Source organism: Drosophila erecta, unplaced genomic scaffold (genome assembly GCF_003286155.1).
Source record: "Drosophila erecta strain 14021-0224.00,06,07 unplaced genomic scaffold, DereRS2 tig00000092-arrow-pilon, whole genome shotgun sequence".
In the NCBI taxonomy this organism is placed as follows: Eukaryota; Metazoa; Arthropoda; class Insecta; order Diptera; family Drosophilidae; genus Drosophila; species Drosophila erecta.
Genome location: NW_020825207.1, coordinates 9,615,615 through 9,638,531, shown reverse-complemented (window position 1 = coordinate 9,638,531; position 22,917 = coordinate 9,615,615). Strand labels below are relative to the sequence as shown.

At 45.8% G+C, this 22,917-nt stretch overlaps 5 protein-coding genes across 8 annotated transcripts; 1 reads left to right on the top strand and 4 right to left on the bottom strand.

Moving 5' to 3' along the window:
* Positions 1 to 41: 41 nt before the first annotated feature.
* On the bottom strand, positions 42 to 8,791 carry LOC6548494 (ras-specific guanine nucleotide-releasing factor RalGPS1). 2 transcript variants are annotated; one of them, XM_026980446.1, is made up of 7 exons: positions 4,399 to 4,613; positions 3,989 to 4,329; positions 3,493 to 3,820; positions 2,974 to 3,425; positions 2,693 to 2,896; positions 2,345 to 2,455; positions 42 to 1,749 (listed from the first exon to the last, which is right to left on the bottom strand). In XM_026980446.1, exons 1-7 carry the CDS (start codon positions 4,456 to 4,458, stop codon positions 1,137 to 1,139), a joined length of 2,109 nt encoding a protein of 702 aa, XP_026836247.1. In that variant the 5' UTR covers positions 4,459 to 4,613; the 3' UTR covers positions 42 to 1,136. The 2 variants fall into 2 exon arrangements, with proteins under 2 accessions (XP_026836247.1, XP_015011738.1); XM_015156252.2 differs by lacking the exon at positions 2,345 to 2,455 and adding an exon at positions 8,562 to 8,791 and having other exon boundaries at positions 52 to 1,749; positions 4,399 to 4,504.
* A 498-nt stretch (positions 8,792 to 9,289) lies between these two features.
* On the bottom strand, positions 9,290 to 12,014 carry LOC6548495 (pro-resilin). Of its 2 annotated transcripts, XM_001975272.3 has the most exons (3): positions 10,896 to 12,014; positions 10,412 to 10,546; positions 9,290 to 10,270 (listed from the first exon to the last, which is right to left on the bottom strand). In XM_001975272.3, exons 1-3 carry the CDS (start codon positions 11,913 to 11,915, stop codon positions 9,566 to 9,568), a joined length of 1,860 nt encoding a protein of 619 aa, XP_001975308.1. In that variant the 5' UTR covers positions 11,916 to 12,014; the 3' UTR covers positions 9,290 to 9,565. The 2 variants fall into 2 exon arrangements, with proteins under 2 accessions (XP_001975308.1, XP_015011737.1); XM_015156251.2 differs by lacking the exon at positions 10,412 to 10,546.
* Positions 12,015 to 13,492: 1,478 nt separating this feature from the next.
* On the bottom strand, positions 13,493 to 14,063 carry LOC6548496 (vitamin K epoxide reductase complex subunit 1). The gene is made up of 3 exons (XM_001975273.3): positions 13,894 to 14,063; positions 13,740 to 13,834; positions 13,493 to 13,686 (listed from the first exon to the last, which is right to left on the bottom strand). Exons 1-3 carry the CDS (start codon positions 14,061 to 14,063, stop codon positions 13,493 to 13,495), a joined length of 459 nt encoding a protein of 152 aa, XP_001975309.1.
* A 2,950-nt stretch (positions 14,064 to 17,013) lies between these two features.
* Positions 17,014 to 18,376, bottom strand: LOC6548497 (actin-like protein 53D). Its single transcript, XM_001975274.3, has 2 exons — positions 18,273 to 18,376; positions 17,014 to 18,217 (listed from the first exon to the last, which is right to left on the bottom strand). Exons 1-2 carry the CDS (start codon positions 18,358 to 18,360, stop codon positions 17,070 to 17,072), a joined length of 1,236 nt encoding a protein of 411 aa, XP_001975310.2. The 5' UTR covers positions 18,361 to 18,376; the 3' UTR covers positions 17,014 to 17,069.
* A 291-nt stretch (positions 18,377 to 18,667) lies between these two features.
* LOC6548498 (superoxide dismutase [Mn], mitochondrial) lies at positions 18,668 to 19,713 on the top strand. Of its 2 annotated transcripts, XM_015156792.2 has the most exons (3): positions 18,668 to 18,752; positions 18,810 to 18,861; positions 18,989 to 19,713. In XM_015156792.2, the coding sequence occupies exons 2-3, from the start codon at positions 18,827 to 18,829 to the stop codon at positions 19,605 to 19,607; spliced, it is 654 nt and encodes a 217-aa protein (XP_015012278.1). In that variant the 5' UTR covers positions 18,668 to 18,752; positions 18,810 to 18,826; the 3' UTR covers positions 19,608 to 19,713. The 2 variants fall into 2 exon arrangements, with proteins under 2 accessions (XP_015012278.1, XP_001975311.1); XM_001975275.3 differs by having other exon boundaries at positions 18,678 to 18,861.
* Positions 19,714 to 22,917: the final 3,204 nt, after the last annotated feature.

Sequence of the window (22,917 nt, the reverse complement as noted above, 5' to 3'; positions counted from 1 at the left end):
GGTTGTAAATACCCATAGATGCCTTATATAACACACATTTCTTTTCGTTCATTTTGTGGTTTATTTTGTTTTTGTTGCATTTCTTTCTTAAACTAATGTAAAACGCTGCAAATGATAATCTGTATGTGTGACAAAGCTTAGGAGTTACAATTCGTGAGGCCGTCTCAACCGAAAGAAAGAAACAGAAACACTAACATTACTTTCGTTTCCTATAATTCACGCATGCATTTGTTGGATACGTTACATATGCATGTACTTTAAGCTCTATATATGTGTAGTGCATCAACTTAAGGCAGATATACAGATTAACTGATGTTGATCATGATAGTGGTAGCGATACAATATTAAAGCCCTTAGTTACGCGTAGAAAGTTCGTTGGATTTTTGATTCTTTGTTACAGAGTTAGGAGCTGGGCAAATCGATTTCGGATTCGATTGCTGGCCAACCGTGATTGTGTAGACACAAAAATATAAAACTAATATGGCACAAACTGCGCAAAATTAAGTTTAGTAAACGTCCAAGTAATTTACTTAATATTACATTTTACAAATACAAAGTACAGCAAAGACAGCACATTAACAAAGAGACAGCCCTGTTGCCAAATTAAGTGAATTCGGAAGTAAACAGGTTGCTAGTTAGTAGTAATTGATTACCACATTGCTAAATTCAGGATCACTGAACAATCTTAAAAGAAATATATATTCGATGACAAGCCGTTTTTTCAATTCCGTTTCCGTTACATTCAAATAAAATTGGACTTTAAAAACAGGGCCATTACAAATTTGGGATTCTAATTCCCCTGCGTTGTCGGTTTAGTCTGTTGTTGTGTGATTGTGTGGCTACTTTCGTAGTACTGCTCCTCCTTTACTATATCTTCGTGTTCTCATTCGGTGTCAGTCTTTTGAAATACCATTTTGAAATCGATTCATCTAGATGCAAGCTGCAATTTGTTCGTTCGTTGTGGTTGCGGGAATGTTCTGTGGTTGCCTCGTTTCAGGGAGTGAGTGAGCGATGTGGTGGGTGGGTGTTTTTTTTTGGCTGTGCACGTTTCGAGGGTTAAAGCTAATTAAACTAGATAAACTAGGCTACAATGAGTACAATATATTCGAGTTCCTGTGTGCACTTGGGGGCCCAGCTTATTCAAAGGACATCAAATTGGTGGGCAGAGGTTTGGGCACTCGCATGGTGGCCAGTTTGCAAATGGCATTCGACCAGAGATGCGTCATCTGGGGACTGTCCGTCCGGAAACGATAGACGGTGCCCAGGGTTCGGTGGCACAGCTCGAAGGTGTTCTTGTGCTTGGTATTATCGCTCACGTGGGCATACCATCCATCCAATGGACACACTTTGCACGGTTCCCGTTTAAAGTCGCTCCGTTCGCTTCCCTTGAATGATTTCGGTGGGAAGTACACCAGCGAGTTGGCCCAAATCTGCAGCCAGTATCGTTGCCAAGAGGCCACCGCTGGCTTTCTTCCCTCCTTCTGGACCGTTTTACGCCGGACACATCCCTGCATGGCGGCTGCTGCCTCTGGTGACATCAAATCGCAATCGCTGCCGGTAAAATCACACATTATTCCCTCGGCACTTTCCAGGGATGTTAGATCCGCTTGGGATAGGGCGTCGCTGTGCTCCAAGACCGAATCATCCAGCAGGTGGTGACGAGGCTGCACTTGGTTCGGATCTAGTTCCAGGTGCAGGTGGTGAGGATGGCCATCGCTGTGGTTGTGCGTCGCAACTTTGCCAAAAATGCTGTAAAATGAGAACACGGTTTAGTCAAATAATTCTTGGGGGTTTGAGGCATTCATGCTGTTCATACAAATGAGAATAAATGAAATTGCAAAAAGGCAAACAAGGGTGAACTGCGATTCGTATTTGTAGGCTATATCGATTTATGAACACAACAAGTAACCAGTTTACACTTTTTGTAGGTTTCTATAACTCAACATATAGTATCTTCTTCTATAATACTCCATAAATAGTTGGCCTTTTTTATTATAATGGATTATAATTAAATTTTTAGCGAACTGTTTTGCTTAGCTGACAATTAACTAAAGGTTTCTCGTTCAAAATAAATGCGATAGAACCCTTCGGGGTAGCAGTGTGCGTATGGTAAGTATGTATGGTTTCCAAAATCAAAGTCAAATGAAGTGAGGCAAGTGTTGGGTCGTGTATTTGGTATTTCATACGAAGCATTTTTAACTCGGGTCCGTGCAAAAGAAAGAAATGAGGAGACGACAACTGAGCACTTTAAATGGTAAAATGAGGATTACGCATCGGATCAGCATTCGGTATCAGGCTGGCAATACACACATATCCTAGCTACAGGACTCTGTTCTGGACTCACCGGCGGCATCTGCAACGCTTGTTGGAGATGGTGCCAATGCCCGGCGCAATCATGACGATGCAGCATTGGCACTTCTCGGCAAAGTTTCGCGGCAGGCTGCTGCTGCGAAATCTTCAATCATTTTGGGCAGAGGCGGATGTTTGACAATTAACGAACACACACAAAACGAAAGCATAAGGCAAAAGCAAAACGGTAGAAGTGAGAGACATAGAGATTCAAACGATTAATAAGGACCCAGTGTACAAATGTCCAATTCTTGCGCAGTGATTCGAGGTGGTGGATATCAAACAGGTGGTTAACAAGGGAAGCCAAGTGGTGGCTCTCTGCACGGGAGATTCCTTTACTTACTTGGTGCCCAGACTGCGACACTTGCGATGGCCTGGCACAAACTTTGTGCCGCTTGCCATTCGCATGGAGCCAATGGTTTTGGCCGGCGAGAGATTTAGGCATCCGAGGGCCGGAGTAACTACTTCCACGTTAAAGGATTCTTTTGAGCTGCAGGACGACGAACTGGGCCCAGAGGGCGACGCAGGTTCCAGGTTCAAAGAGCGTCTGAAAGGTAATATTAGTATGATATCAGCATTATTTTGAGATAAGAAAACAGCATTGATTTAAAAGATGCATCTTACTTGTACTGATCCTCCTCAAATATATTCTGCAACTCCTCTATATATCTTATTGAAGTCAGATACTTCTGTGTCGCCTCGTGCTTCTGCAGATGCTTATAGTTCGACTGCTGATAGTTCGAAATTACACGCAATATATTGTTCATCTTATTGCGACGCTGCTCCGGTTCCAGGCCGCCCTTGTGTGGGTGGGCCAAGTCAATGTAGATCAGATCGGTGAGAAAGAGACCCAGGTAGGGGATGCAGGGCAGGCGGAGGCTCTCGAGGTAGGAGCGCAGATTCGCCCAGTTGTCCTGGTCACTGAATATATCGCTGAGGCGCTCAAATGCATTTCGATCCTTCTTCGATAAGCATGCCCAGGTCTTTGTCAGGCGATATATGCTTGCACTTTGCATGGCCGAAATAATGGCAAACAGGGAGTGCAGATTGTTGAGCTCATGGAGTTTTTTGGCCACCTGAAAGGGAAACATTTAATAAATATATTGCGCGACTAATGACTTCAGCTCAGGCCCATCAGCTCACCTTTATAAAGTGGGTAATAATCTCGGCTCTCTGCTTTGGCTGCTCGGCATTGAGAATCTCCTGCACAGTCCAAAAGCTCGTGTGGTTAAATCGTTTGGTAAATGCCACGATGTTCGGGGTGTTGACATGCTTATCCTTCTTCGTCCACGCACAACTGCTTAGCTCATCCGGCTGGATCTGTGCGAAGACTGGGAAGTCCAGTAGCGTAATCTGATTAGCCAACACATCGGCGGGTACACGTAACGCGCTCAAAATAACCGCATCCAACTGCTTGATGGAGGCGTGGGCCGGTAAACTTTGCGACTTGGACGGTGGAGCAGCCGAGGCTCTAGAAATTGAAAGAAAGACATAATTAGAATTGTGCTTAATAGGGGATTCATGCGTATTTGTATCCCAATGCCTATACATGTAATTACATTTAATTGTAAATCATTCGTGTGGAACTAAAATACTTTTACAAATTGTATATACCGAACTCTATTCACTGACTACTTACGCTATAGTGTAGTAGCAACCAGGCGAATCTGGCGAGGAGGAGAAACTATTTAAACAACCGATGGAGTTCTTGCGCCGCGAGCTCTTGATATTCAGGGTTTTGCTGGCCTGCGGTTGTATACCGGGCGGCTCCATTTGCTGCTCCTTGTGGATCTTCTCCTGGCGCAAACAGGCCATTGTATGGGCACTACCATTGGTTTTCGGACTTCGTTGCTTGGACACTCGAGTTGGCTGCTGCTGCTGCTGCGAAGGAGGAGGAGGAGGTGAGCTCTGCTTGAATTGAGTCGTGGCATAGGCCTGACCCGTATATCCATTATAGTCCGTGGTGGGCTTTCTGCTTAGCTGAAATATCAAGAAACCATGGATTAATATCGAAGTACACTCGAGTGCGAAGAAGGTATAGATGGTCACCTCTGAGTAGCGCAGATTATCCGTGGACAGATCGCGTGAGATTTCCGAGTATCGCATCATGGCAACCAACTCCGGCTGTCGTTGCACTTCGACAAGCTCTTCAAAACTGCAATGGACAAGACTCAAGTTAACTTCGTGATAAAGTTTTGGCTTTCGGTGTTCCGCGCACTGGGCAGACTTTTTGTTGACTGAAACCGAGTTTGTTTTCCTCAGTTCTGCATTGTGGCTTTTGTGTTGCACGAATAGTGGTAACAAAAAACAAAAAATTAAAACTGAAAAAACAAAAAAAGTAGAGGAAAAAACTGGTGGCAAGCCGAAGCGGAGCTTCTGGCACGCTTCGCTGCTCGATTTCCAATGGAGCGGGCCATGTGAGTCACGAGCGGTGCGAGGAAACCATTCCATGCTCTTTTATGGTAGCTCTCAAGTGGTCAAATGGCTTTTCGGGGGTGCAAGCCGCTGATAAAAAGTCACGGGCTGCAGCGGTCAGCGGAAAGTTTGGTTGGAAAACAAGTCACCCGGTCAGAAACCAAATTGGTTTTCAGCCCAGTTCAATGAACCCGTCGACTAAGGCATAGAAAAGGAAATTTAAATAACCCATTTGTTTCCGGCATTTTCCCCATTTCCACACAACGAAATGCAGTCGCTTAACTGCAAAATATTCAATCTAGAGATGATATAAGGTACACTTGCACATTTACGTAATTAAAGAAAAATATTTTCATTTTTGTGGGTACAAAATCAAAAATATACTTTGAAAATATTCAAAAAAAAAAAAAAAAACAAAAAAAAAAAAGAAGCCACTTACATTACACAATATTATCTGAATATACAGCTAACCACTTCTCATTTTTTCACAACCACTGTTGCCTATATACACATATGTAGCTAAAATTCCTCTAAGACTGACTGTGTTGACCCCGTCTAATTAATTTCAATTAAGATATAATCATTTAAAAGCAAAAGCTGATCAAAAGCAATGACGTCCACACATTGTCATTGGTACATTTCTGGTGTTCTGTCTGCGGTTCCTTCGATTATTTAGCGCTTTTCCTTCGATTATTTAGCGCTTTTCCGTTTGAGCAAATAGAATTATCCGACTCTGAAAAACCAGCGCAAATATCTCGAGAGCAGTGTGGGCGAAACCCAGAAGATACATTCCCAAGACGGATGCAGATTAAATCGGTGGGGAACGATATTGTTTTTATTCTCTTGTTATCTATTATGAATTCCATTCTAAATCGTTTCAAACGCATTGTGCTCAGTTGGGATTCATTTACATATCTGTATTGTAGCGTAAAAACTAAAAAAATACAGTCCTATATATTTGAGATATGATGTATACAGATGAATTGAAAACAAATTGGCCGGAAAGGCAACAAAAACAGAAACAGATGTAGACAAGACACCAGGCGAATTCGAATTGTATTCCAAAATGCCAGACGACTGCCTCAAGATTTTGAGCAAATGGACTTTATTGACTATTTGAACTATTCCATATACAACACATCACTTCCCTCCTTATTGAATTTATATATATGGCCATACATACATATGTATATCTGTGTATCTGCGCCAATCTGTGCCATTTTTCTTTTGGATTTCCCTTCGGCTGGTCGGTGATTTAATGGAGATATCATCCTATGCAATTAAAGCCAAGCGATTTACTTGCTTCATCTGAGGGCTCGTAAAGTTCCTCCCACTGGGTACAATTGAATCCATGGCATATGTAAATAATTCCTGCCAGACAGCGCGCTCCTTTAATGCGAATTTGTGTACTTTTGATGGGCGAATGAATACGGATTGTTTTTTTCGTGGTCAGTGATATGGAAAAACATCGCCCACTATATCGATACACCCCCAGAATATTCAGTGTGTTTATTGCCTTTACACGAATTTCTCAAAAGAAAACAAACAACGCAGCTGTAGAATTCAAGGAAATCACATTTTCCTCCGCGATTTCGATTCTTGCTTTTTTGTTTATCAGACTTGCAATTGTATTTAAATAAAATACAATACAATACACAGACGAGCGCAGTTCTACATAATCTCGAGGAAACTCGTTGTGATAGTTCGCTTTGTTTCTTGTGTTGGCATTTTCCATTGATAAATTCCCCATCTTGTGGGTAGCTCTGGAATTCGCCATGATGGCAAGTGACTGACCATCAAGGGAATTTGCAATTCAACCTATTCGCTGACTCGCACTGACCTCCAGTTCTAGAATGGGGAGGGTTAAAGATCTCTGGAGCAGCTTTCTCTGCCGTTCAGAAACGGTGGCGAAATGCATATTTACAGAAGCGACCGTTTCGCAAGGTCAACGGCGAGTGGCTGTCGCCAGTGATATTTGCGATTGAAATATTCAACTGTCAGGTTCAATAACCGCATCGAGAGGTTGCGATTAAAAATGAACACTTAGCCTTTACAGCGATCAGCCTTCGACTTGGGTTTTCTACACGAGTGGGAAAACATTTAGCTAATCTCCCATTGAAAAGCGAGGGGCGTTATCAGACGGTCGTCTAACTATTTGCTTACACATGCATGCCAGAATAAATACATGTAATTACGCTGCTTAACAACAAAGAGAGAAACTACAAATGGAAAGGTGCCAAAGCACCAAGGCAGGAAAGCCTGGTTTTGAGGATCGAAGGCGAAATACCCTAAACACATCTTTATTTATGAGAGGAAATTAGCGCAATATTAGGGGAATCATTATTATGACAAAATAATGGAACCAGTTTTATCCTACCATCCTTTAATACAACATACTCCCACATAAACAAGTCGTAAATTCTTATTTATGGCAGGCCAGTGATATAGGCCTCCGATTCCGGTTGTTCCAAATTTGTATATATAATGCGAAACGGAATATCGGTTCTGTGCATAATTTCAAACAGATGCCATTCCGATTTAGAGATCTGTTTTCGAGGAAAAACAGGTAGATATACGAATTTTGGGTAGGTAGATAAGTGGGTTCAACTGCAAGTTACGACTTCTTAGATTTCAGCGCTGCAGTACAGCCAACTTGTGCCTGCAATTATAATACCCACTTATAGGGTAGCCTGAGCAAAAACAATGCAATGGAAGGCCAAGCAAACGAGCTGGGGTTTCTTCTTTCATCTCCTATTCTCGGTTTTGTATTTGTTCCATGAGCTGATTATACATACGTATGTACCATGCGATCCACGGCACATGTGAGCCACCAAAGTGGGTCACTTGGTGAGCATCCAGCTAGGCGGAGCACCGAGCCTAGAACTGAGCCACTTACCCAATTTCTGGTTCGAGTGGCTGTACTTAAGTCCGAGGAATAGGTATGAACAAAAGGCAATTGGAAACGGGGGAGAAACCTTGAAAGTCAGCATTTCAGCATCTTCGTAACGCAGGCGAAAACATCTGTCGCACATATCCTGTTGAACGAGTCCAGGAGGAGCAGTTGCACCGGGAGAAATTGCATGCAGCTCGAATTTAGTGTGTGTTTCGTATTTCAATATTATTTCAATGAAAAGTTGCAAAAAGTACTTATTATAACCGTTTACTGGGCATTTGAACGGCAGAGCAGAAAACATATGACAAATATAGATTATTATTTTTTGGCTCCGAATTGGCAAATCATTTTTAACGCTGCTTATCAGCAGCAGCTGGCACTTGAGAATCCAGAGGCGTTGCTGCGCCTGCGAGTATCTTCTTATCGCGCCGCTTATCACCTGATCTAATGCCGAAAGGAAGTGCCCAGCGACTTTTGCTGGTCGCCAACCATGATTCACATATCGAGACATATATCTACAAATACATGTGTATATGTTTGTTTCGCGGGGAAACAAATCGATAGCATTGAAAACGGGAAGCCGAACATAAACACGGATACACAGTCAGCACTCACGCAATTCGCTTTCGTTGGGGTTCTAAGCTCATTGTATGCAAAGTGTGGCGCACACCGCCCATCGCCCACCGCCCACCGCCTACTCACCGCCCATCGCCCACTTGGGTGTAGTTTCGTAATCAGTCACCGAGCAAAAAACAAAAAAGCACAGCAAATTGCACTTGCCACTTGGATCTTGGAACATTTGGGGCGACCAATGGACAGAGATAGCGACGCCCAAATCTAAAATAGCATTGCATATTGTTATTTATAGGCTTTCCCCCCCACACAGCCCGCACTTTCAACTCACATCGAGCTCCAACTGGGGCCCAAAATGCCCCTCGATTAATCGCTGTGCATGTGATGACAGCCACTGCGTCGCGCTCTTTTAATTGCTATTCACCACGCTTATTGGCTTCTTCTTTCGTTCGCTTCGTTTGTTTAAAACCTCGAGTACAGCGAAAATTCGGCAGCGAAATAACACAAAACGATCCGCGCGCGACGCCGACGCCAACGTACAGTGTGACCAGGTTGCGCGGTGCTGGAAATGCCGCGCTCGAAAATGTACTAAAAAAGCCACGGTCTAAAAAAATACTAGAAGGTATTTTTGAATTTTATATTTCAATATAATTTTTTATCAGTTTCCATTTCATATAAATTATTTGTGTTATATGTTATATGTGTATATAAATCTGTTTTTCAACAACATATTTTTTTATTGTTGATTTCTACAGGTGTCCATGTTATAGTGATTAATTTAATTGTAGTTTCTTATTAGAATTATTTTAGAAAATGGTTTGGAACTTCGATAGCACGTTAGCACTGACTTGAACCCTAATTGCACATATTTTCAGATAAAAACGTAATATACCTTTATTTTTTTGACTTTCAGATACCAAATATAAAAGCGAAATTTGTAGCTGTTGTAACAGTTCGATTTCAAATATTTATGTAGCAACCGGTTCGGTTCGGAACCACCGGTTCCGAAGCAATAAAAAGATTTAAGAGTTTTATAAAAAATATATATTTAATGTCTTTACTTACATCGGAAATAGCTTTATCATTTCATTCCTTTTTTTGGGTGATTTTTCGCACTTGCATTTAGATCAACAGGGACTTACGACTACGAGGAAGTGAGCAGGCTTAATGGATGGGCGGGCGGAAGTGGGCGGGACAGCAAGAAGTGGGACAGAATGGGCACGAATAGATGTCGAGGGATGAGGGGACAGGTAGAGGGCATAGTTCTAGAAGGACTTAACACTAGGTATTGCTATATGTTCGGGGGATCTAGCTAAATGTGTCTGTGAGTCGTTCCTAGTACCGATAACCGCTGCCATCGTTGTCGCCGTTCTGACCACCGGGTCCGAAACTATTGCGTCCACCCTTGCCCGACCGGCCGCTGGAGTATCCTTGGCCATCCTGGTTGTCCTGGCCATTGGCGCCCGGCCGGCCGCCCGGACGACCGCTGGAGTAGCCATCACGGCCCAGATCCTGACCACCGGGACGTCCGCCGGAGTAGCCCTGATCACCGCCATCCTGGCCGCCTATCACACGTCCGCCGATGATCACACGTCCGCCATCGGCTCCACCATTGCCATTGCCATTGCCGCCTGGTCTGCCATTGGAGTAGCCACCGGCTCCTAGATCCTGACCGCCTGGACGACCACCGGAATAGCCACTAGGTCCCAAATCCTGGCCCCCAGGGCGTCCACCGGAGTAACCGCTTGGTCCCAAGTCTTGGCCGCCCGGCCTGCCATTGGAGTAGCCACCGGCTCCTAGGTCCTGACCGCCTGGACGACCACCGGAGTAACCACTAGGTCCCAGGTCCTGACCCCCTGGGCGTCCACCGGAGTAACCGCCATTTCCGTTGCCATTGCCATTGCCGGGACGTCCGCTGGAGTAGCCATCGGCACCCAGATTCTGACCTCCAGGACCGCTGGGACCACTGCCATCGTTGGCATCGCCTTCGTACCGGATCTGTGGCCGGTAGCCCTGCTGATCGGCCTCGTACTCCACGATCTAGGGAAGACAGAGAGAGAGAGAAAGAGGTAACAATGTTAGCCGTGACAGGAGGATGAGGTGGTGGAGCAGTGGGTAGGTCCACATCGACTCCTGTTGCCCGCCAACGCCATCGCCATCGCCGCCGCCGCCGCCGCTTACTTGCTTCCTTCCGTCGGGCAACAGGACATTGTACTGGCCGGTGGTGAAGTCACCGTCTCGCATCTCTGAATGCCCGAACGAGAGTCCGCTGGGCGCGTCCTCAACCTGGTAATTAAATTCGTACTTGGCGGGCTCCTAACGCCGGAGAACGGATCATGGAGCATGGAGCATGGAGCATGGACAGCGGATCATGGAGAATGGAGAACAGATTGGGGCGTGTGGAGAAAGAGAGAAACACAGAGAGATAGAGTGGCTGGGATCAAGAATTCAGATTTCTGTGGGGATGCAAGCTTTAAACGCCGATGGCTGTGCAGGTGAGCGATAACGAGTCTACCAAAGATTTGCAAGGGCAGGTGTGCAGCGGTGTGGGCGGTGGAGCGGTGTTCCCGTTTGGTCATTTCCACCCAGTGGTCCCCGAATAAAAAGATGCCATATAAAAGATGCCATACCAGGTACCCCATTTGCAAAGCTATCAAGTACTCACATCGTTATCGTAGTCAGCGCCGCCGGGTCCACTGCCACCAGCACCACCTGCTCCCGATCCAGAGGCTGGGGGTCCGTAGGAGTCGGAGGGTCGGCCACCAGGTCCTGAGCCTGGAGCTCCATAGCTGCTTGAAGGACGTCCGCCGTTGCCATTGCCGCTGCCGCTGCCGCTTCCAGGGGCGCCATATGAATCCGAAGGCTTTTGGTTCTGACCAGGAGCTCCATAGGAGTCCGATGGGCGACCACCAAATCCGCCTTGGCCCTGACCAGGAGCTCCATAGCTGCTTGAAGGACGACCACCGCTGCCGTTTCCGTTTCCGTTACCATTACCATTTCCGCCACCCGGAGCACCATAGGTGTCCGATGGGCGACCACCGTTACCACCGTTTCCAGCACCAGGAGCGCCGTAGCTGCTTGAAGGACGACCGCCATTGCCGCCACCAGGAGCGCCGTAAGTGTCCGAGGGACGACCACCGTTTCCAGCACCAGGAGCACCATAGCTGCTTGAAGGACGACCGCTATTGCCGTTGCCTTGTCCCTGACCAGGAGCTCCATAGCTGCTTGAAGGTCGACCGCCGTTGCCGTTGCCGTTTCCGCCACCAGGAGCGCCATAAGTGTCCGACGGGCGTCCACCACTTCCGCCACCAGGAGCACCATAGGTATCCGAGGGACGACCGCCGTTTCCAGCACCAGGAGCGCCATAGCTGCTCGATGGGCGACCTCCGTTGCCATTTCCAGCACCAGGAGCTCCGTAGGAATCCGAGGGCTTGCCACCAAATCCGCCTTGTCCTTGTCCCTGTCCTTGACCCTGGCCCAAGCCTGGAGCGCCATAGCTGTCCGAGGGTCGTCCGCCGTTGCCACCACCAGGAGCGCCATAGGAATCCGATGGCCTGCCGCCGGGACCACTCTGACCCGGTGCTCCATAGCTATCGGACGGAGGTAGATACGAGTTTACTGGAGGCTCCGGTCGCCCAAGGACCACCATCGCCATCAGCAGCGTCAAGCCGAGTAACTTGAACATATTCCACTTGTATCTGCAGCTGAAGCTGGAACTGAAGCTGGGCTACGGACTGATCGGAATCTTTGGGATGAGACTAGCGCTTGGAAGCAGCGCCGAATTCTGACTGATCTGTGGTAGCTGCCACATGGCGTATTTATATGAGGCAAACTGAAACCGAAAAACTGAAAGTCTAGGATGCACACACACGAACTCGATTATGAGATGGAGGTGGCTTTGTGGAGCGTGTGGCAACCGGCAACACAGCTGCTGCCGATGCCACTGCAGCTGATGCGGCTGCCACATACGATCGTCGTCTTCAGAGAAGCGGTGGCCGATTCTATGCGCTCCAAAGCGAAAATCTCAATCACTGAGCTTGCTTGCCAACCCTTCACCACCCCGATCCGCGCCAGCTTGCCACGTGAAGGGTGCCGCGGTCTTGGGTCTCGTGTCTCGGGCTGATTTGCCTTCTTTCGGCGCACATCTTCTCGAGGCGCGGCGAGGTGGTGATTGTGCCCGGGCCCCAAGCCTTTTGGATTCGCCTTTGCGTTGGCCCAAAGTAGTCTACTCGGTCTACTCCACTGGGTGAATGTGTCGGCGGCGTCTGCCGCGGCTCACTCTCCCAAGCGAGTGGCTCAGTGTTCCAGTGGTTCAGTGGTTCAGTGGTGGCTATGACAAGCGCCAACGTTTGCATTTGTTTGCCTTGTCTTGTCAGCGTCGAAAAAGGAAAAATAATAATAAAAAGCCCAGCCATACATCGAAGAAGATCGTGCCAAAGACGACCCCAATCGGGTGTAGGATCCGCTGATGCGTCTGATGGGTGTAGAAGGGTCGAGTCGATTGCATTGGAGATTGTGGCGCTGGCTCGCAGACCAGAGAATAAATTGGAAAAGAAGGGTATGCTGTTGATGTGTAAACTGGAATGCCAGTCTAATTGCATTGATTATGATTCAACTAGATCAAAAGAGACTTGGTGATCAAAAAGACAGCTTAATCTTCGTGGCCAACCTTCAAGATCATCCGTTCGGATTGATGCGATGCAAATGTAAGCGATGATAGGAGGCTGCAACTAATATTCTGTGATTCACGTTGGCAGCTCTGAGATAGCTAAATATCATCAGCTTAAGCTTCAGGCATTTTCGTCATAGATACTTAAGACTACAAGGGTGTGCGATACATCATCCACACTGTATATGTTTCCACACATCCATTGATTCAGTTATTCAGCTCACCCAAATCGGAACCACAGCCCACACAAAGGGATTCCCGAACTTATGGGAAATTAATTGCGCCGAGTTTTCGCAGTCCGCCCACCGCATTAACTGGGCTGGCATGGTTAACTCGGCTGGCAGTAGCGCCATTCGCGGATTATGGATCGCAGATCACGGATCACAGCCTTTGCCGCAAATGGGAACGTGCAGAATTAATTGCCCAACTACGTGCTTGGTCATGGGAGCTGCAAGATGCCGGCTCAGCATCCTGCTTGCGGCCATAGACGAGAGATGATGACTAAGATATGCGCCACAACACGTCGACGGTTTAAAATAACTCACTGGCTTAGCTCATCTTAGCGCTTTATCTTTATAATTTCTGTACGAATCTTACATGTAAAGCCGTCTATATCGCCTTACGACTTCCTGAAAGAGCCAAATGTGTATGCAGTAGATGGCCACGCACAGCAAACAGCAGTCGTAAAACACAAAAAGCAGCAGGAATCCCAGATAAACGCAGAGAAGCAATGTCAAAGTGCATACTATCAGCTGGGCCAAGCACAGCCAACGACGATAGAAGAAAGCTAAAAAACATGTTTATTAAATTTATTTACCCACACAAAAGATACTTACTCACAGCTCAAAAAGTAGAGGACATAGAATATGCAACCGATGCTTCCGTTGGGCGCATTTACTTGGGTTATACTACCCAGACCAAAGCCATCGCCATAGCTGATGGATAAATTTCACGGATTTCATTAAATTCAAATCGTATATAAAATGCAGCATACCCTGATTTAAAGACTAGGGAGCAGCTGATATTGTCGTTCACGTCGCACATGGGCCTATAGTGCTCATCCTCCTTTAGCTTGGCTTTTACATACAGTGAATACACCGAAACGGCCAAGCCGCAGACGCAAATCCATCGCAGTCGGGAAGCTGTACTGTGCGCCTGTTCCATTGTGCTGCTCCTTGGGCAATGAGCTCATTGCAGCAGGACTCCGCATCAGAATCAGCCCGGGAATAGCACTGCTCGCAGCTGCGCAATGGCTTGGCCACAGGATACAGGATACCCTTTCTGTGGGTATCTGAGGTTTGCGGAAAACGCCATTAGAGTGCTAGGTGGATTACTATGTTTATAAGTAGAACATGCATCTGCTCACTAATTAATATAAATAAATATAATAAAAATATTATAATATAATAAATTTTTGTTAGTTTTGTTAGGGTGCTTAGAGGGTAGATCTGCTGTTGCAAAAAAGCGCCCTTGTTTTCCCAGTCGGGCTGGCATAAATTCCTGCTCCAATGTAATTTGATGTGACAGGCGGGCACGCAACAGGTAATATAAGCAAACAGAACAGCTCGGGATGGGTGACCAAATTGAGCTATAAAAGTGGGTATTTCCGGAGAAGGCACAGCTCCTAGCCTGGGAACTATCGCCTCCAAGCCGCTGAACGTGCACATGCATTTGCGGCAAACAACATCGCATTAGGCCACGCTCCATTGCATGCATATGAAACCGGCGACTGCGACAACATCATCCAAGTCGAAGACGACCAAGAGACATCTCTGCCCGGCCAAATCAGACTACCAGCCCATGGAGCCGCGAGTCTCGGCATGACACAATGATGCCTGCATCTCCAACTGCGGCCCCATCTCTGGCCCCCACCCACTCGCTCGCTCCATGTCCCTTTTTATTTATGGCCTCACGAATTTGAATTATTCTGTGTTCGGGTGTTTAATAGAAAATAAAAATCAAATAAAAAATCAAACAAAACTGCAGGCCCATCCAAAGTGATACATAAATCCACGTTAGCCATGAGGTAACCAAGTGGAAACAATTTACAAAATTGCAGTAGCACAGCCCGCGGGAGTGAAGTGAAGTGATGAATTCACGCAACCTTGGAGCCGCTACTCTGCCATATATAAAATGAAAACAGTCACCGCAGCCAGCGACTTGGCACAGATATCCATTTGGTATGGAAAACCCTTTCAAGCGGCTGTCAATTCGATTCTGACTCAAAACCCAGGCTCAGCTGCATGCCACTGGAAATGGGCCACTACAATAAAACCACCATATCAATATTAGTTTGTCATATCATTTATATGCTTTTAATCTTTATGTAAGCGACCTTCATCGAATACAGTGCGGAATAAGAATATATTGTAATCATTTGTGCAGAAGATGGCAGTTCCGAACAATGCAGATTTAAAGAGGACTGATTTGGTTCCCACTTCCTAATAACAAAGTCTCAGATGCGCTTAGAATGGGTAATCCGAACCTTTGGCTAATGCGATGTTGCAGGTGCACCTCCTCAAGCACGCGTTGTGTTGCGAGTAGACGAGTATGTCTCCAACCATTGGAGGTTCGCCATTGATACGTGATCGAAATCAGGCAAAGTGCCCAACAAAGGCGCTTTGAGTCCCAAAAGCAGCCGACTGCGAAATGATGAGTCTAGACAATTATGAATACGATTATGAGGGTGAATGCTTCGAAACTTGGCTTTTGCAGTTCGCAGCTCGCAGTTCTGGCTGCACGTGCAACTGGAAGGAAGCTAAGGTTACTGCGCTGAGATGTGGCAATCTCACACATTTGTATGCATCATTTGGCTTAATAAATTCGCAATTAATTGGAATCAAAGTGCAGCGTAATGACGTGCTAATTTCTGCCATTATTTGAATACATTATTTGCATTGACCGAAAATAACAGGTAAGAAATCTATTTTTATGGAGCAGTGATTTCAGACATTGAATATCTTTAATCAATGTTATTGATATTCGAAGATCTCAAATATCAATTTATAGCATTTATTAATAGTCCTCCGTGACATTCACTGTTCCTTGAACAGCGAGCCCCTCCAGCTGGTGCCTCAGTACATAGAGCTGGGAAAACGATCCGGATTGATTTCTTATCCTTATCTGCCAATTGAAAGAACCAAGTTTCAGTGCCCACTCCGATTCCTACTCCGACGTGTCGACTGTGCGGCTCTGACTTTAACAAATCCACGGCTAGATCCGTGATCGAAATCTTGTCAAGCTCTTAAACAACAGCGCTTTATGCCCAAGTGCATCTGACTGCGAAATGATGGAGCTTGACAATTATGATTATGAAGGTGAATGCATCGAGAGTGGAAACTTGGATTTGGTTGTCGCACGGTGCACGTGCAACTGAATAGAAGTTAAGGTTACTGCGTGGTGGTGACTCCCGCAGAGATGTGAGAATCGAATACATTTGTATATTTCATTTGGTTTGATAAAATCGAAATAAATCAGAATAGAAGTTTAGCAGTTATTAAATAGGTTTATTAAATTCTTACGATTTCTGGAAGTTGATTTATATATGGATTATATTATCTGGGTGTTATTATATATGGGTATTATTTTAATGCGTATAGGTATATTGTGGGTATGGGTTTATTTTAGTTTACCTGGGAGTTAGCTTAGGGGGCGCTAGGGGGTTATTTTATATGGAGAATATGATATCTGGGGGTTACTTCATCTGGGGGTTAGTTCATCTTGAGGTTATTTTACCTGGGGGTTAGTTTAACTGGGCGTACGTTTATCTGGAAGTTATCCAGATCTAGAGGTGATTTTACCAGGGGGTTAGTTTATCTAGAGGTGATTTTACCTGCGGGTTAGTTTATCTGGGGGTTATTTTGCCTGGGGGTTAGTTTACCTGGAGGTTCATCTTACTTAGTTTATTTGGCGTTGGTTATCTGGAGGTTGTTTTACCAGCTTAAATTATCAAGGAGATAGTTGGTCCTGGGGTTAGCTTGTCCGCTGTTTGGTTTAACGGAATAAAACCCAAATCAATCGAAACCTGTTTTATTTTTTTTATATCATATTAATTTGGAAAACTGAGGAAACCTGAAAATGAATATCTTTCCTTAAGAATTTCCATGAACGTTGAATTCATTAACAAATAGAAAATATATAATAAATATAGCTCAGAACGACCCTGCTCAGCTAAAAACACTTTCGATGGACTATGGTAGAACCAACTTCCTCGTACTCCGAGCTGTCGATCCACATGTTTTGGAAACTAGTAAGCGAGGCCAAGACGGAACCACCCATCCAAACGGAGAATCTGCGGTCCGGACTAGCGTTAACCTTTATTCTGATGGATGGGGGAGCCATTTTGGTTAGGTCCTGCAGGAATCTATGCTCGATGTTACGAAACATGGTAGTTCCGCCGGAGAGCACTATGTTCGCATACATATCCTTTCGCAGGTCCATGTCGCAGCTGGTGATCGAGTGATGGGTGGCCTCGTGAATGCCCATCACCTCCTGACCCAGCAAACTGGGCTGGAAGAGAGCCTCCGGGCAGCGGAATCTCTCGCTGCCCAAAACGATTTTCTGGCCATCCGGCAGCTCATAGGTATCCTCCTTCCTGTGCAGATCCATTTCCTTGGCATAGTTCATCGAGACATAGCACAGTTTCTCCTTGATGTCCCGCACGATTTCCCGTTCAGCAGAGGTGCTCATGGTAACTCCCCTCTCCAGAAGCAGCTTGCACAGATAATTGGTAAGGTCTCTGCCAGCCAGATCGACTCGTACACAGGCGTGGGGCAGGGCAAATCCCTCGTAGATCGGAACCGTGTGGGTCACGCCATCACCCGAGTCCACCACAATGCCCACAGTGCGTCCGGTGGCGTAAAGTGAGAGCACAGCCTGAACTGCCACATAAAAAGCTGGCACCTGAAAGTGCTCGAACATAATCTCCGTCATCTTCTCCCTATTCTTCCTCGGATTCAGAGGGGCTTCGGTTAGTAGAGCGGGCAAATCCATTGGGTCCGCACGTAGCAGCTCGTACGTGTGCTTCCAGACCATCTCCATTTCATCCCAGTTCTTGACCATGCCGTGCTCAATGGGATACTTGAGCGTTAGTATTCCCCTTTTGCGGGCAGCCGCCTCGCCAATAACACTGTCATCGATCAAGGAGTCTAGCAGGACGTTCAGGTGACGAGGTCTGCCCACAATCGATGGGAAGACCACGCGGGGAGTGTCTTCTGGGGAGAATCCGGCTTTGCATACTCCAGAGCCGTTGTCAATAACCACTGCGGCTTGGCGCGAATTACTACCTTCCCCACTGCTCATGTCTCCAGAAGAGGTTGCTGAACAAATCATCATATAATCGTAGAAATGATGGCTTGTATTTGGGAAACTTACGTACTAGAAGATATTTGTGGAGAATATGTTGTACCCGTTTATCTGTTATATCGATTTTTATTCGGGACGGTATACGAAATGTAGACATGTTGTGTGCTGTGATGTTGTATTCCAGGCAGATTTTCAAACGTATGACGTTAATTTCTTGATCAGTTTCAAATTTGGCGCCTTGGAGTCAGAGTGGCAAAAATCGATTAGTTCCATCAGCAATCAAATGGGAACTATCGATGCCCAAGCGGCTATAAAAGAGCTAATAGTCATATATTATATATATGTTATATATGACGTTATATGTGAATAAATGTTGTATATCAATGTAAACAGGCATCGTTGACCGTTTAGAAATATATTTATTCATCTATCAATTAGCCAAGATAAAAGTTAGTCTCACATCACTGATTAAGGTCTTTCGATATTTTCAGCTGGCTGCTCATCTCTAGGAATAAATTGTTCAAAAAGATCAAGCAAAATAACGAGAACGTAAGCCTTGTTTTATTTGGTTTTAAAACTGATATCAGGAGTTTGCCTTATTTGCAGTCGAATAAAACGCAGATATGTTCGTGGCCCGTAAAATTACGCAAACGGCAAGGTAAGTTGCACGGGAGAAGCAAAGAAAATTGTACCAAAATCGATGCCGGCTGATTACATAAATAGCAACAAATGGCGACCCTGATCTTGAGGACATTATAAAACCAGATACACTTAACCATTTGCAGCCTGGCGGTGCGTGGCAAGCACACCCTCCCGAAGCTGCCCTACGACTATGCCGCCCTAGAGCCAATTATCTGCCGGGAGATCATGGAGCTGCACCACCAGAAGCACCACCAGACCTACGTCAACAATCTGAATGCCGCCGAGGAGCAGCTGGAGGAGGCGAAGTCGAAGAGCGACACCACCAAGCTGATTCAGCTGGCTCCCGCCCTGCGTTTCAATGGCGGTGGCCACATCAACCACACCATCTTCTGGCAGAACCTCTCGCCCAACAAGAGCCAGCCCAGCGATGATCTGAAGAAGGCCATCGAGTCGCAGTGGAAGAGCTTCGAGGAGTTCAAGAAGGAGCTGACCACGCTGACCGTGGCGGTCCAGGGCTCCGGCTGGGGCTGGCTTGGCTTCAACAAGAAGTCCGGCAAACTGCAGCTGGCCGCTCTGCCCAACCAGGATCCCCTGGAGGCCTCCACTGGCCTGATCCCCCTCTTCGGCATCGACGTCTGGGAGCACGCCTACTATCTGCAGTACAAGAATGTGCGTCCCTCCTACGTGGAGGCCATCTGGGACATCGCCAACTGGGACGACATCTCCTGCCGCTTCCAGGAGGCCAAGAAGCTCAGCTGCTAAGCGCAGCCGGCGGTTGTCTATGTTTAATCTATAAGCATCTGCGGAGCGGAGATCTTAAATTGTAGTCTACGTTGCGGCTAATAAATTGGTTCCAGCTAGCAACTGATATGAATGGTTTAACAATTTAAAACGAAATATCCAAGGAAAACGGTCAACCAAGGTGGCATTCATTACATATCACAAAAAATACGTATTTGTGCTTTTAAGTTATTTAAGCAATTACAAAAAAAAAAAAGTTTAAATAAAACTATCGTAAGTGATGTAAGCGTTTTCCAACACTGCCGCCAATGGTGCCATCCCTAGCAAAACAGCTGGGCACGAGCCAAACAAAAACAAAACAAAAGTCAGCCTGCCGCGAAATCGGGGGAGGAAAATTGACATTTCCACCGCGTTTTCCCGAGCTTGCGTGCGCGCAGCTGCAAACAATTTTCCAGCACGCGTATCCGAATGGTGGGACAAATGGCCAGCCGCTGGCAGACTCGTTTGTTGCCTGTTCGCGTAATGGCCATCCTCGCAAATCGCCCCAAGTTTTGAAATCGAGAGACAAACAAGAAACAAAGGAAATCCATTAAATCTTCACAGGGCGGTGACGAATAGAAAACAATAAACCACCTGAGTGCAATAATAATTGGGTAAATAACTGTGACTGTGAGTGTGTGGAAAAACTGTTGACGCCAATCAAGGAATTTAACTTCCGAACGTAAGTAGTAGCATAACTAGATCAAAACATGAACGAACACATGAGAATGGGGTTCAATTGAAATGGTTTTCGAAATGTTTGTGAAAAACGCACTTCATGGTATTCGGGGAAGTTTGTGAAAAATCAATATTCCACAGCCAGTTGCCCCAGAAGTGCGCACGCATCTCCCTTCGGGAACTTTTCCAACTTTCGTCCTGTTGCGGATCCCGCTGGAGGTCCTTCAGCAGCTGTCCGCCCCCAGAGGATTCTATAAATAAGACCTCTCCACTGCCGTTTGCGAATTTCGCCGAGCATATGGTGCAACCTGTCATTCAGCGCATTTCAAAATAGTAGATATGGAACATCCACAGCAGACGCATTTATGCGCCACAGCCCACGCTTTATCGGCTCGCCAATTGACGTCAGGGAGGGTAATCTAGTTGCCAGGGGAGCTCCAATTGTCGGAGTGCGTCCTCCATTCAGCCAAAGCGACTTCAAATGTTTGCCGACGGTCAACCTCTGACCTTTGAGAAGCAGGAGTCTGAAGGGACAACCTTCACCTCGCTGCCACTCAGCCAGCATGCCCATTCAAGTGGCACATTTGCGTGGGAGGTTGTATCTTGTTCCTCTGTCTGTTTGTTGTGCGTGGGCAAAGGGTTTCCTTCGAAGTTTCCTTGGCTTGGCTACTGAAGGAAAATCAATCTTCAGGCTTTAGCAAAAAAGTCAAATGGTACATCTTGCATAAATATAACCATTAACAAAGAGATGTGAGCCTACAGCAATTTATGATAATACATTAAAGATTAATACTTTCTGTGCTCTTTATTTAAGCTAAACTAAGATGGGGAATCCCATGCTATCCACATGAATTATTTCAATAATCTAAAGCACTAACTCTGCTTTCCTCTGTGTGTAAAATTGTGCGTCATGTCCAGCCACACTGTGGTGTGATTATAGTGACCAGCTTAATTGAGAGATTAGGGTTTCAGTGGATTAGATGGGAATCGAGCATCTTGTTTGCTGTGATTGTTGTTTGCGGTTCTAATAATAGGGCAAATCTGAGGCACGGCTCACATTCCCCCACCCTTGGGAATATACGGGTTTCACCATCTTCAGATTCAAGCTAAGCCGGTGCAGTTGCTCCTAACAAGGGACTGACCAAAACCCGAGTCTTTAATAAGTCGCAGCTCTTCAACCGCCACATAAAGTGGCTTACCAAAGTGTCATGAATAAATGGGGGAAAACACTTATACAAAAAAGGAGTAAAATGTGCGGGATTCTAAGGAAAAAAAGAGTGCCCAGTGGGGGCTAAGCCATAAACATAAATTTTCGCTGAGCAGCATTAAAAAGGAAAATGGAAAGTGTGGGGGAATATTTTAGCTGACCACGAAATGGCTTCCTGTTCTGACAATTTTCCCTTGTTTATTATTAATTGTGTTCGGCAAGGAATAGGAGCAAAAGCTTGTGGTTGTCCAAAATGATTTATGTTACCTGTGCGCTGCACTTTTAAGTGTTCCCCAATGCAGCTCCTCGTTTTTCGGGGCGTGGTCGCCGCCCAGTGCGGTCTACTTCATCACGTGTGGTCAGCTACCCAGAAAAGTAGGCAACAAAAACGCCCGAAGTGGAAATCACTTGCTAATCAACGTGTCCTGGCAGCCGCGTGCTCGCAAATTATATACTACATATATGGAGCGACAGCTAGGCACCGAAAGTTACAACATACCACGCCAACATCGGGAGGTCCTGCGTGACAGGAGAAAAGCTACAGAGGGGAAAAATATCCGCCGTGATATTTCATTTGTGTGGCTTATTATAAATTGTACATTGAGCCCACTTTGGGGAACATTTGTAAACAAAATATCACTTATTACTTCATTGATATTCTTAATATTACCATTTTATATTTAAGGCTGCATTTAATTTTTCCTCTCTGTATCAGAAACACTGAGTAAACAAACCTTGAAATTATGAGAACCTAAACAAAAAACTGCGAAGTGGGTGGAAAGGCAGGACCTGTCGAGGAAGGCAGGAATGTTTGCCTCTTGAAAGATGATTCACCATTTGGCTCGCTCTTCCTTCCTTCCTTCCTTTCTTTTCCATGTCCTGCTCCTTGCCCTCTGTTCTTTGGCATTCCCACTTCGTTGGGACGCGACTGTGGCCAGGTTCCACACTCACATACAAGCGTTTTCCTCGGATGAGTCATCGGCCATTTCGCTTTGCGTTTGTATTGGTGCAGCTCGACTGTGTTTGTGCTTTTTGCGTGGGGCAGGCTTTCTCCACCTCCTTCGCTTATTTGTTCTACTATATTTTGCCATTTTCCCCACGCCTTCCTTGCAATGACTTAAATATCCAAATCGCATTTATCGTTTATGTTCTAGACTTAATGGAGGACACCAACACTCGTACATTTTGAGCTTTAAGTGTCCTGGGGGCTTTCGGAAAATGTAAAAAAAGCAGGAATATCAAGGAGTTTTTATATACACGTGTCTGCCATTTCAAGAGCTCTTATTCTCCTCCGCCTCTTCGGCTATAAATGTCATTTGAGCCGTGGACTTGAACATTGAATTTAAATTTAATTTCAAGACCAGCCTGCAGCTAAGCAAAAGGAATAATCTTCAGATGATTCATATG